The sequence below is a fragment of the Notechis scutatus genome, chromosome 11 (assembly GCF_049901735.1).
Source record: "Notechis scutatus isolate UNSWTSFEM ecotype Mainland chromosome 11, rNotScu1.2, whole genome shotgun sequence".
Taxonomy (NCBI): domain Eukaryota; kingdom Metazoa; phylum Chordata; class Lepidosauria; order Squamata; family Elapidae; genus Notechis; species Notechis scutatus.
This window is the reverse complement of record NC_142019.1, coordinates 18,712,212-18,725,012: the sequence shown is the minus strand read 5'-3', so window position 1 is coordinate 18,725,012 and position 12,801 is coordinate 18,712,212. Positions and strand designations below refer to the sequence as shown.

The 12,801-nt window shown below is 63.5% G+C and overlaps 1 protein-coding gene across 1 annotated transcript; it reads right to left on the bottom strand.

The window, feature by feature from the left end:
* Positions 1–889: 889 nt before the first annotated feature.
* On the bottom strand, positions 890–12,428 carry SKOR1 (SKI family transcriptional corepressor 1). The gene is given in 10 exon segments (XM_026691254.2): positions 890–1,242; positions 2,298–2,363; positions 2,475–2,549; positions 3,609–3,683; positions 5,994–6,065; positions 7,916–8,023; positions 8,466–8,565; positions 10,357–10,535; positions 10,538–11,137; positions 11,140–12,428. Coding segments are annotated over 10 exon segments (2,649 nt in total). The 5' UTR covers positions 12,416–12,428; the 3' UTR covers positions 890–1,144.
* Positions 12,429–12,801: the final 373 nt, after the last annotated feature.

Genomic DNA, 12,801 nt, shown 5'->3' with positions numbered 1-12,801 from the left:
GAGAGTAACCTCGTGGCAGCTCCCCCATTGGCTTTGCTCGTAGAAAGGCAGCAGGGAGCATCGGAAATCGCCACCACTGGGACTTGCCGCAATGTCGTTGCATCACAAGCCCCGAGCCCCCAGATGACATGACCCCCACAGGGGTCGGAGGGTCTGGGGGCGCGAAGGCCCGACCCTCCCCCTGCGCCCAAGCCGCGTCCTCCTCTTCATCCGGGCGCTTCTTCGGGGCGAGGCGGGCCGGTTTTGTGCCCCCCTCCCAGCCCCCAGGAGAGTGCTGGTTCCGAGCTGCGGCGAAAGGCCCGGCCGGTCCCGGGCCACGGAGGGGGGTGGGGGCTGCTGGGGGTGGTGCCGGGCGGCTGAAGCGGAGGTTCCCGGGCGCGCCGAGGCGACTGGCTGGAAGTCGGGCTCTCTTTCAAAGTCGGTTTTTATTCAAAGGGAAGGAAACCGGGGAGGGTCCAGGAACCACCTGACAGCAGGCTGGCCTTTTCTCGGGGTGAGACCCCCTCCCTCCGCTCCGAGGGGCGGGCTGAGCCTCTGGGGTCCCTTTGGGAGCCGCCCAAGGCCGGCTGGGGCCAGTGGCCAGGGCCCCCGCCTTTAAAGTGCTGTGCTGCATCAACCGGGGGTGGGGTGGGGGGGTGGGGGTGGAGGAAACGGAGCCCGAAAGAAATCGGTTTAAAAAAAATACACCTGGAGACAGGTGGGAGCGAGGAAGGAGGGAAACGCAACTGCGCTTCTAGCCATTGCACGTCGCCCCTCGGAGGGGACCCCGGAGCCAGCCCTCCACGACCCCCGGCTCTCAGCCGGGGTGGAAGCGACGATGGCGCAGCGGGCGGAGGGGGCAGAGAGACAGAGAGAGACCCTCCCCACGCCCCCTCCCCTCCCCCCCCCCGGGAGCCAGCTGGATCTGCCCTTCTCCCCGCCCCGCCTCGGCCCTTCGGCAGTCTGGCTCGCCTTCCAGGTCCCGATCCAATCCGGCGCAGCTTCTATTTACACGACCGGGAAGAAGCCGCCCTCTCTTGCCTCGCGCTCCTCCTCGGTCTATTTACACGAGTCTCTGCTGGATTCGGACCGGCCTGGTGGAGTCTCGCTGACGGCCCTCCCCGTCCAGACAGGAGGGGAGGGGAGGCGGGCAGGCGGGCGGGTCTCACTGGGGCAACAAGGGCGGCTTGAAGGAGCAGTTGCCGGCGCAGTGGCGAGGAGTCAGCATCTTGCAGGAAAAGTGGTGCAGCGCATCGTGGGCCTCTGCGGGGGAAGCGGCAGAGAAGAGGAGCCGTCACTCCCCGCCGCACGGAGCCCCCACTTCTCCCCTCAGCCCGGGAGGAGGCCCGCCCAGCAAGGGACTCGCCCCCTGCCCGCCTCCCGCCTCCCCAGGCCGAGCCCCCTTCCAAGCGAGCTCAATTTCCAGTAGGGCCGCGAAAGGCATTTCTCTTCCCCAGGACGGGAGGATCCGGCTAATGCCCGGGGTCTCCTAGGGGCGGCCCATCCGGGCCCTAACGAGGCCGGCTTCCAAGATCAGCGCCATGCAGGCTTGTCTCAGGCTAGGGCCCAAAAAGCCCAGGTGACCATTTTGCCCGTATCCTGCAACCACCCCGCTCCTTCAACGTCCCGAGGACGGGATTCCTCTCCTGCCGTGTAAAGTCGGGCCAAACGTTCTCCTCGTCCCCAAGTGCTGCGCGGCGCCTCTCCAGACAAACGGGGCGGAGGAGGGAGGGGTACAAAAGGCGGCAAGGCCGGTTCCAAGGTGGGGCTGGTGGGTTTCCAAGGAGAGTAAGCTAAGCCAGAGACCCGGTTAAGGAACCAGAGGCTCTGGCTTCACCTGTCAGGTGAAGAGGGAAATGCACTGTGGCCCCCCCAAAGCGGATCCAGTCGGACCTCCAGCCCCGCATCGGATTTGACTACTTTTCTGCGGGGGGGAGGGGGGGCGATGGAGGGAGAGAGATTCGTTAACTGGTCTCCCCCCCCTCCCCAATCTTACACCTGTTTCTGCAGGTCCATAAAGGAGCGAGTTCCTAACTCGGAGTTGAAAGGCGGGGGTGTGTGGTTCTTGGCGCCCTTGGCAGCCTGGTTGTGTTCGAGCCTTGCCCAACTCCGCCGCCCGCGCTTAAGCAGGTGAGTGCAGGTGCGCCAAGGTCCAGGGGGCAAAAGCCTCACGGCTGCTCAGGGCCGGTTCGTCCTGGCAGCGGGCGCGGGATTTCTCAGCTACCGTCTTAGGCCGCTTTGCACGGGCAGGAGGGCCGGAAAGGATTTTGGTGCCCGCTTCTTGGGTGCCCTGCAAGGCGCCGGGGAAGGACACGCACCTTTGAGCTTCTGCTGAATGGCGTAGCGGGCCTTCCGTTCCTGGTCCAGCTCGTTGCACAGGGTATCTGCGGGGACAAGACGAGCTCGGGCGGGGCCGGCAAGGGCCTCTCTCTGTGCAACCCCCCCCAATTCCCCCCATCCTCCCCCCCTCCGGACTGCGGAACCGGCTTCCTCACCCCGCACGATCTGCAGCTGCTGCACCATCTCCTCCCGGTAGGCCAGCTCGCGCTTCATCTGGTCCTGGAAGTTATCTGCGGGCAGCGAGGAGGAGGAGGCGGCGTCGGGAAGAGGCGGCAGGCAGCCCGGGCAGAGGGAGCCCCCTCCTCCCGCGGGAGCTTCGCCGGCTGCGAATCCGGGTCATCGGAACCCGCGAACCCGGCGACCTGCTTCCTGGGACGCCCAAGCAAGGCCGCCTTTCCCCGCGACTGGACGCCAAAGCCGGGCTGCCTGGAACGACGGCCGGCCGGCAGCGGGGCAGGACGGCGGACCAGCGCCGGAGCCTGGCCTGCAAAGTTGGCCGCCTGGAGGCTCTCCCAGCCCCGCCCGCCGCCGGGCGTTGTTTCCCCTCGGTCGGGGCAACCCGCGGGACTGCTTTGCCCTTGAGAGCCAACCCTTCGGTTTCCCGTCCTGGGTGGAAGGCCTGGATCTGCAACCCGAGGCTCCTTTGGGGCGTCCCTGTCCAAGAGGGAAGGGGCGACTCCTTTGCCCCCCCCCCTTCCTCTGAAGAGCCAGAAGGGAGGGGCAAAGACCGGTCCGGGGCTTCGTCTCCAAAGCCAACCCAACGGGGTAGCCAGGATGCTTGAACTGGGTAAGACCCCCTTTTCTGAGCGGCACAGCTCTGGATTTTCTCACCAAGTTTAGAATGATCCGAATTCTTCGTTGGCCAAGTGGGGTTGGAATTGGTCAATTGCACAAGGAATTGGTCTTGGTGCAAATGCTCTCAGTTGAGCAGGTGCGCTTCGCCCCGCGTGAAACCCGGGCTTAGCACGTGGGAAGACAGCGCTGGACTGCGGAGTCTCGGGTCGCGGGGTGGGTGGGAGGTGAGAGGCCCCCTCCGCCTCCATGGGGGGCGAGGGGGGAGCGGGCTGGAGTTTCCTTTTGCTCCCGGCTCCTCGTCTTCGCCCAGGGAACAAGCAGAGGGCCAAGACTTTGGAGGCCTTTCCGCCTCGGGGCTTCCTTCCCGGCCGCCCCCTCTCCGAAGAGCCCCCTTTTCGCAACCTGGCAGCCAGGATCGGGGCCACCCGGCGCAGCCGCGAGGAGGAGCCGTTTGGAACAAGCTTGAAGCCGCGAAAGGAAGCGGAGGAAGATACCTTTGAGACTTTGGAATTCTCTTTCCAATTTCTTCCTGAGATCCATCTGCTCCAGGAGGAGTCTGTGCAGCTCGTCTGTTGGCGGAGAGGGGAAAGGAGGAGGGGTGGCAGTTGGGGGGGGGGGGCGTCAGGGTGAGGGAGCTCTGCTAAGGGGTCCCTGAAATAGAGACCTTCCTTTCCAGGGAGGAAATGCCTTGTCGCCAATTAAAGGGGAAATATAATGTTCATTTGCCTGCAGAGAAGCCTATTCACATCTGTATTTGCACCTACAGAGGCGCAAACACACACACACACACATGCACACAGAGTCGGCTGACCTCAAAAAGCCAAGCAAGGTTAGAAGGATTTAGGCAAGGATGGGAGACCATCTGTAAATGCTTAGAGCTGCAGGCTAGAAATCAGGGGCCTCTAACCTTGGCCACTTTAAGCCTGGGGAATTATTAGCAAAGCTGGCTGGGAAATTCTGGGTGGGAGTTGAAGTCCCCCAGGCTTAAAGTGGCCAAGGTTGGAGACCCCTGGACTAGATTCTAAAAGAGGGGATCCCCCCCCCAAAAAAAGCAGTGCCAGTTCCCTTCCAAATGGTTGAACTGCCAGGAGCCCAACTCTCTTGGAGAGGGACGCTGGAGTAGGACGACCTCTAGATCAGTGGTTCCCAACCTTTTTTTTGCCCTGTACCCCTAAATAAATTTCACTCGAACCTCACACCCCCTGAAATTTAGACTTTAGGAGCTACTGAACACGTGAAATATATGGTAGGATTGAATCTTTTCAGCTATGTATGTGACGGCCACTAAATAACGATACTTAACTCTAAAATGAAAACAAAGTTAAGCCATTGCAAAAGAAAATAAAAATGCCAACATATAGCCAATATCCTATTATTTACCTGGACTTTTCTCGCACCCCCTGGAATATCGTCTCGCACCCCCAGGGGGTGCAAGCACCCCAGGTTGGGAACCCCTGCTCTAGAACTTCGTGGGGAAAAAAGAGGTTCCCCTGTTAGGCTTTTGGGGGACTCCTTTTAAACGCGAGCTGTATTCCAGGAGGAAGGAACTGAACAGGGGCTTCATTTGCACCTGGTAGGACAATCCAAACCGCCAAGGCTGCTCCCTCCGGACATTCCTTATTATAACAATAGATAACTCCCTCCCTCCACAACGCCCCCCTCCCCCCCCCCCCCAGCTGCCAACTTCCCTACCACCCTGGAGCTGCAACCCCCAGTGGGACGAACCACCCCAAGTGCCTCCTGGAGACCCATGCAAATCCACATGGCAAGCCACGGAAACCCCATTGTTCCCAGCTCTGGGACTGTGCAAAACACACTTTCCCTTTCGCCTAGCCCTCTGGGCTAAGGCCTCTTTTGCAGGAGGGCCGAATGTCAGCTCTCCAAGAATCCTCCTTCGGCTTATCTTTCCGGCTGCCATAGAAAGGTGGGTGGGTGGGGAATAATTGGGGGGGGGGAGAAAGTGCTGGGGGTTTAAGTTGGTGAAATGTAAAAGTTGGGATGTTTTCTTGACTATGCTGACTTGCTCACTGCGCAGATTTAGCCCCTTACCTGTCTCCAGCACTTTTCCCCCCACGAAGTCCAGTTATTCTTCCGTCCACCTCCCCCTCCCCATTTCTATAGCAGCCAGAAGCAGGAGGAGGAGTCCTGGAGGCTAACACCCACTTTTCTCACGCTTTGCCTCCCCCCGCCACCCTTAAACCCTGCAGTCCCAGAGCGGTGGAAAGGCCAAGATCCTTTCAAAAGTAAAAACCCCGGCCCGACTTCAGGGGCATATCCAGTGGTGGGATTCAGCCAGTTCGCACCAATTCACAAGAAATCGGTTGTTAATGTTCTGAGCATTTTGGTGAACTGGTTGTTGGAAGAAATCGTTAGGGTGGAGAACCGGTTGTCCAATTATTTGAATCCCACCCCTGGGCACATCCCAGTTTTGGAAGTCTTCTTGTGGGGTGTTTTGGTTGAGATCCTACATTTTTACAGATCTCCTGGTGGCCTTCTTTCCAAAGCCTGAGCCTGCTTAGCTTTTAGAGGTCAGAAGCCAAGTTTCTTTAGAACAGAAAAAGGCCAGCAAAGGGAAGGGCGAGGTAGGGACCTGGATTAAGCCTGTCATTCAGGCGGACAAAGAATGTCCTGCTGGTGCCTTGGTGCAAAAAAGCCGCTCGCTTAATGCAGGCACCGGGCAAGGACAGAAGCAGCGTGACCCACAGCTTAAAGGCCGCGCAGAAAAGCGGAACTGCGCTGAATCCTCTGGCTTGGAAGGCGTAGCCCAGGATGCAGGGAAGACCCCCCCCCAGAGGAAAAGTTGCTCCCCTCCGTTTTCCTTCAGAGGGGGCCGCGGTGCACGTGGCTGCCTTCATCCCGGATCCCCACGACGTTCCTACCTCTCGCCAGAGCGCCGAGGTCCTTCTCGCCCAACGGAGTCCCAGTGACGTCGAGGATGGTCGCTTCCTCCCCTAGGAGGAGAGAAATCCCGAAATTCGGTCCCGCCCTGCGTCCCTGTCCCGCTTCTCTCCCGCCGCTCCCCCGCCCCCGCGAGGGACCGAACCGCTTTGGGAGGGACAGGACAGGACAGGAACTCCCTGGAGGGGGGGCGCAGGGCCAGGAGGGGCCCTTCCCACCAGCGCCCTTTGCCTCCCCAGGGCTCAGCCGAGGAAAAGGCTGCAGTTTCACGTGAAATGTAGTGTGGATCCCTTCACGTTGGATAGGATAGGCTGCCATTAGCCTAGGCCTCCCCCCCACCAAGCCGGCCTAATGACTCCTGGAGAACCGAATTCTGCCTTTCTTTTGCATTCTCTCCTTGGGCTTTGCATAGAGTGGTTTCCGCTAAGAGGTGCTTAAATTCGATTCTTTCGTTTTGCTGGAGCCTATGAAAGGAATGTGACCCTTTCTGGCTTCTCGAAGGAGTCTCAAGAGCCGCAGATTCAGTGACACCTGTCAGAACCTCCCTGCCTGCCCGAAATCTGCTGCGGGACTGGATTTTCCTTCCTGCCGCGAACCGATGGGAGGAGGCGCCGGAGGAGGAGGAGGGCAATCCGGCCAGAGCGCCCTTGAGCCCCGGGATTTCGCCTCTCAGGCAGCCCAGGGACCTCGCAGGAGGGAAGGCTCCGAATTCAAGGAGCAGGTAAGGAGCGTCGGGCCCTCCAAGGGAAAACCGCGCGTAGGGATGGCTCAGCCGCAGCGCGCATCCAGGACTCCTCTGCTGCCCAAGGGCGCAAAGCTCCCGGGGAAGAAGGGGACTTGCTCGGCTGAGGAAGGTCCGGAAGGGCCCGGCGGCAGCAGAGGCGGCCGACCAAGACCACGAGGAAGGCCAGTGCCCCCCCCCACCAGCCGCCCCGGGTCTCTTGGGCGCCTCCAGAGCAGAGAACTGGCTTCCTTCGAGGAAGGCGCTGCTGAGAAACCCCGACTTGAACCGTCGGAAGGCGGAGGGCGCCAAGGCCGCTCCTGCTCGAAACTGGGCCGCCGGAATGAGGAAGCAGCGAGGCGGGTGGCAGGAGGCCCGGCCCGGAGATCTCCTGCCAGCCACCTGGTTTGACTCAGCAGAGCCTCTCGCCCCCCGCCCCCGCTGAATCGAAACGGAGGGTGGAAGGTGACCTGTCTCGAAAACGGGCGGCCGGTTTGTCTGACGGAACCGGTGCCGAAGGGCTGAGTCTCTCCAGGATGAACCCCTGCAGTTCTCTCCTCTCTCTCTCTCCCCCTCCCCTCCGTCCCCGAAAGGCCAAACGCGGCGTCCTGGCTGCGGTCCAAGCCCCGCGGACCACCAAGTGCTCAGATCCAGGGCATTTTGGACGGTCAATAGGACGATTCCGATCCTGTGACAACTACATCACCCATCATTCCCCGACAGCGTAGACCATGGAACTGGCAGTCCTTTTATATCCTCGGGGACCCCCCCCCCGCCTCGCCCTTTTCCACCCGGACACGGGCCGCGAGCCCTTAAGCCGAGTTTCCTTCCCAGGAAGGAACTGTCTGTCCTCCCTCTAGCCGGAACACGGGTGTCAGGCTGCAGCAAAGGCTCCGCGGCCTCTTGGGGCCAGGCCTCTTGGGTTTGGGGGCGTCCGGGGGCTGAATTCGAAGGGCCCGCTTGCCTGCGCTGAACCGAACCTGGGTTTCTATTTTCACTTAACTCCGTTTCTTGGCTGCAGCCCGCTGAGCCTTTTGCCACAATACCTGCTCAGCCTTCTCCGCCTCGGCTGCTCTCTTCGGCGCTTCTGCCCGCCCATCGGGGTCAACCTGGCCTTCTGCAACGGCAGCCCTCGCCCCCCCCGCCCCCCCTCCAAGAGCCGACCAGGCCCGTCCCCTTTACCTCGCTCGGCCTGAGTCGGGCTGGGCTGCGAGACGCTGCTCTGCTTCGGGGAGCGTTTCTTGCTCTCCAGCTCCTCTTCGGCCGAGGGCACGTCTTCGTGGTCGGGGTCTTAGGGCCAAGGAAGCGCTTTTCAGGACACGGAGCTCGGCCGGAGCCCGCCTCAGCCACGGCAGGTAGACCCGAGCCCTTAGGAAGGGACTCCCCGCTGCCCTGGGAAGCAGGTCGGCCCGCTTCGCCCTCCCCCCATAAGCCACGTCCGGCCTGCCCCGAACAGAGAGGAGCGCTTGGGGAATTCGGGGCAAGGTCCGGGCCGGCAAGACTAGTAGCGGGGTGGGTGGGTGGCGCCCCCTCCCCTTAAAATCAAGGCAAAGGAAAGAAAAACTCGTCCCCGACGGACCACGGTGGTGGTGGGGGGAGGGCAGAGGCCTGAAAGACGCCTTGGAAGAGGTCTGGGGTCCGGACCTAGGCCCGAGGGGGGGGGGGCTTCCCTTAGCAGCGCCGTTTCCCCCGCCCAGCCCCGAGCTCTCTCTCTCGTGCGGCTGATTCGTACCGTTTGCGTCTGGGGCGCAGGGATAGGGAGTGATGGGTGGGCCCAGGGAGACCCCGGCTTTGAGCGCCTGCGGACAATCCTCCCTCCCCGAAGGATAGGCCTGCGAAGGAAAAGACAGAAAGAGAGTTGGGCTCCACACGCCACGACGGACTCACCGAGCGAGCCATCCGAATTGAGCTCTGCTTCCCAGGACCCGTGGCTCTCTGGCGCAGGAAAAATCCCACCCGTGGCCGAGAATCCAAGAACGCAATAAGACGAATCCAGAGGCCAAATTGGAGGCCGATTCCGCTTCGCCTCGGGGCCATTTCCCGCCGTTCCGTGGAAAGAAAAACCCACCGACCTTCCGTGTCTTGTCCTTTTAGGCAGGGTGGATTAGCGAGGGAAAAGCCCGACTTAATTAAACTGCTCCAGAAAAAAAGCAAAGGTCTTTCCCCGGTTCGAAAGGAATCTCAAAGCGAAGAGCTCCTTAAAAGCCTCCGTGTCTTTTGAAGGCTTATTAAGTGACCGCCACTACCGACCCCGGGAAGCGAATTTCAATCCGCTCCGAGCTAAGATCCGACTTTACACTCTCTCTTCCTCCTTAGTTCTACCGATCAGACTCCAAATTTCCCCCGTTCAAATGCGAACAGCGGGAAATTCGATGGACATACAAACTCGAAGCTGATCGTCTTGTGGAAAAGGGGCTGGGATAGCTACGCTTTGGGTGCCAAACCACCCAGAGACGGCCAGAACGAAGCGAAGGGAAAGGAAGGAGCCCCTGTTCGAATACGGGGAGAACTTTCACTCTCTCTCCCTCACACGCACACACACACACCGTGGTGGGCAGGCCCCGAAGGGAGCGAGCCTTTTTTTTAATGCCCCTATTTGTTTGCTGGGCTGCCAACAGCCCAATGGATCGGGCGCTGCTTTCGCCCTGCCCTCCCGAGCCTGCTTGGGTGTTCCCTGCTCCGTTCTCCTCCTTCGGCTCCTCCTGTTCTAACTCCCTGGTAGGCTTTGGAGCGGGTCCCCCGGCCGACCCCAGCCGACTTCCAGGCCTCCATTTGCTTTTTGCCTCGCTTTTGCGGGGCAAGGCGATTAAAAAAAGCAAGTGCCTTTTAAAGAGCCGCTGAGGTGGGGGAGAGAGCCGGTTTGCAGCGGGGTCTCCCCGGGCGAGCTCACGGCGGCCTCTTTCTCTGCCCCCAACCCAGATTCCCGAGGCCGGCGGGGGGGGCTGGAGCTGTTCGTGGTGCTGATACAATAAACTCGCCCGTTCAATTCGGCAGGGCCTGGTGGGGGAAGTCACAGGCGCCCGAGGCTGGTTTCTCGTTCTCCGGGTAGGAGAATTGGCCTCAAACCCTAGCTAGAAAACCATGTTGGTGTGGTGGCCAAGGCACCGGGCTGCCAACCAGGAGACCCTGAGTCCTGCCTTGGGCTGGGTGACCTTAGACCCAGGCGCTCAGCCCCAAGAAGGAGGTCATGGCAAAAAAAACACCAATCCAAAAAATTCGCTTTAAAAATTAGCCAAGAAAACTGCAGGGATTTGTCCCAGAAGTCAATACTGACTCGACACACACATAAGCACACACACACACACATGCCGTATTCTGGGCCCGGCAGGTACAGTGGCCTTGGAGGGAGGGATGCCCCGTGTGATCTCGGCCTGGTGCCTCAACCCAGCCAAAGGAAAGGGCCCCCTCTCTCCCGCCAAGGGCTGGGAAGGCAAACTAAGCGGGACAGGCCTGGCCGGGCCTCCCCTGCCCCTTCCCCCCACCCCAGAATCCCTGCCCTCCTTTTACCTCCCGTCCTCCCCCGCCCTTCGCCGCAGAGCCTGCCCGACCCTCCTTCCCCAGCGCCCCTTGTCAGGGGATCAGGGCCTGCCTTTCCCCGCCTCCCCTCCCGCTTCCCCACGCACCTCGTAGCCAGCCCGGCTGCCGGTCCTCTCCGAGGGACGCTCCTCCGCTTCCGCCGCCTTCTCCGCCGTTGCCAGGCCTCCTCCTCCTCCTCCCGGGGCTGCGGCCAGGGGCTCGTCCGCCTCGGGCAGGAGCAGCGGGGGCGGCGGGGGCGGCGGCGGGGACTGCTGCGCGTCTCCCCCGGCGCCTCGTCCTCCTCGTCTTCGTCCTCCGCGAAGCGGTTCGACTCCACGTCCACGTCCGGCTCGCCCGCCGTCTCGTTCCCGGGCGAGAGGGAGCGGTAGCTGGAGCTGCCCTCGCTGAGGAAGTCCGGGGAGATGTAGCCCGCGCAGCCCCGCGGCCCGGCGTAAACCTCCCGGGTGGTCCCGTAGAGTTTGGCGATGCTCTCGGCGTCCTTCACCACCGGGCGGAAGGCCGAGAGGTAGCTGCCCTTCCTGGGCAGCGGCAGGGGCGGCAGCAGGGCCTCGTCGCCCGAGCGCTCCTCCTCCCCGACGGCCGCCGCCGCCGCCGCCGCTCTGGCGAGGGCGCTGGGGCAGCGCTCGGCCTCGGCGGCGCCGGAGCCCTCCTGCGGGGTGGCGCTGCTCCGCTCGCTGCCCGACGGCTCCGAGCCCTCCAGGTCCACGTGGGCCGGGACGCGCAGGCCCAGCGGTTCGGCAGCGGCGGCGGCGGCGGCTGCTGCAGCGGCGGCGACCACCACGGCGGTGGCGGCCGCTTTGGCTTGGCTCTGGGCGGGATAGGGCGGCACCGGGAGGCTCCCGGAGGCCGGCCAGAACATGGGGAAAGAGGGTAGACGCCGCCCTCCTTGGCCGCCGCGCCGGGCTGCTGGGGCGGGTGCGGCGGCGGCGGGTGCGGCGGCGGCTGGGGCGGCGGCGGGTGCGGCGGGGCCCAGAACATGCCCTGCGTCAGGGCGGCTGCCTTGCTGGGGTCGCCGCCGGGCCCGCCCAGGGCGTCCTCCTGCTTCTTGGGGCACAAGCCGAAGGCTGCAGCGGGGAAGCCGTAGGGCGGCGGGAAGAGCGGCGGGGGCAGCTTCTGCAGCATCCCGAACCCTTTGCTGGGCACCGGGATGACCGGGTAGCTGCGCACGGAGGCCGCGGCCGGGCCGTGCGCGAGGGCGGGCATGCCCAGCCCTGGCCGCTCCGCCCCGGGAGGCTCGTCGGCCCCGCCGCTGCAGCGCAGGCTCTTGTGCACCGGGGCCAGGTCGGCCGAGGAGGGCGGCGGCGGGTGCAGGGCGCTCTTGGCCGCCGAGGAGGAGGAGGCGCCGCCGCCGCCGCCGCCGCCGCCGTGCAAGGAGAAGGTCCGCTTGCGGGTGCCGCCGTTGAACATGGCCTTGACGTCCTCCCAGGCGTGGCTGAGGTCGTCGGTGGCGCCCTTGTCGCTGAGCTTGAGGTGGCGGCGCCAGGAGTTGAAGTTGGCGGCGTCGGGCTGCGTGTACTTGGCGTCGGGCGTGCGGTGCGAGTGGAAGATGAACTTGTTGGGCGAGAAGTACATGCTGCAGTAGCTGCACTTGATGCACTTGGCGCGCGAGCTGTTGTAGCGCGCCGGGATGAAGCTGCCCCGCGAGCCCCAGGCGCACTCGTGCACCACGTCGAAGGCGAAGTTCTCGGGCAGCTTGGGCGGCTTGTGCTCGCCCAGGAAGGACTTGCAGAGCCGCTCGGCCTCGCGCTTGGTGATCATGCCGCAGCGGCGCGAGGAGATGGGCATGGCGCCGGCTCGGCGCAGGATCTCCAGCTGCACCGGCGTGCACTGCACGCAGGTGATGCCCAGCGCCACCCGACGGTTGTGGATCTCATTGTAGCTGTAGTTCTTGAGCAGCGTGTTGGAGATCTGCGCCAGGCAGAGGCGCTCCTGCCCGTCGATGACCAGCGAGACGATGGGCACGCCGTAGAGCGAGGTCTCCCCGACCTGGTTGGGCTTCAGCGGGCTGGAGCCGGCGTAGGGCTGCAGCTCCTGCTTGGAGTGAGGGGAGGACGAGGAAGAGGACGAAGCTGAGGACGAGGAGGAGGAGCCAGACTCGCGCCCCGCTCCCAGCTGACTGGCGGCGGCGGCGGCCAGCGGCTCCATCTCTGCCGCAGGCGGCCGGACCCCTGCAAAGAAGGGGGAAGCGGGAGAGGCGCTGAGCGAGGCTCCGGCCAGCCGGACAGGGGGACCCCGGGGGGGAGGGCGGCTGGGCGGGAGCGGAGGCCGGCCGACGCCTCCATCCTGGGCCGGCCCTGCCCTCCGCCTTCAGCGGAAGGGCCTCTGCCGCAGCCCAGGCCGCCCCCTCCCTCGGGGAGCCTGCCTCGGAAGCTGTCCGGGCGGCGAGAAAGGGGCGGAGGGGCCGGGGGGAGGCGTCCGCCCGCCTGAACCGAGGCTCGCGGCCGGGTTCCTTGGGGAAGCCGCCGGAGAAGCGCACCCACCCGCGCTCCCAAAGGCCCTCGCCTGGCTGCGGCGGCTCCTTTCCGCTTTCT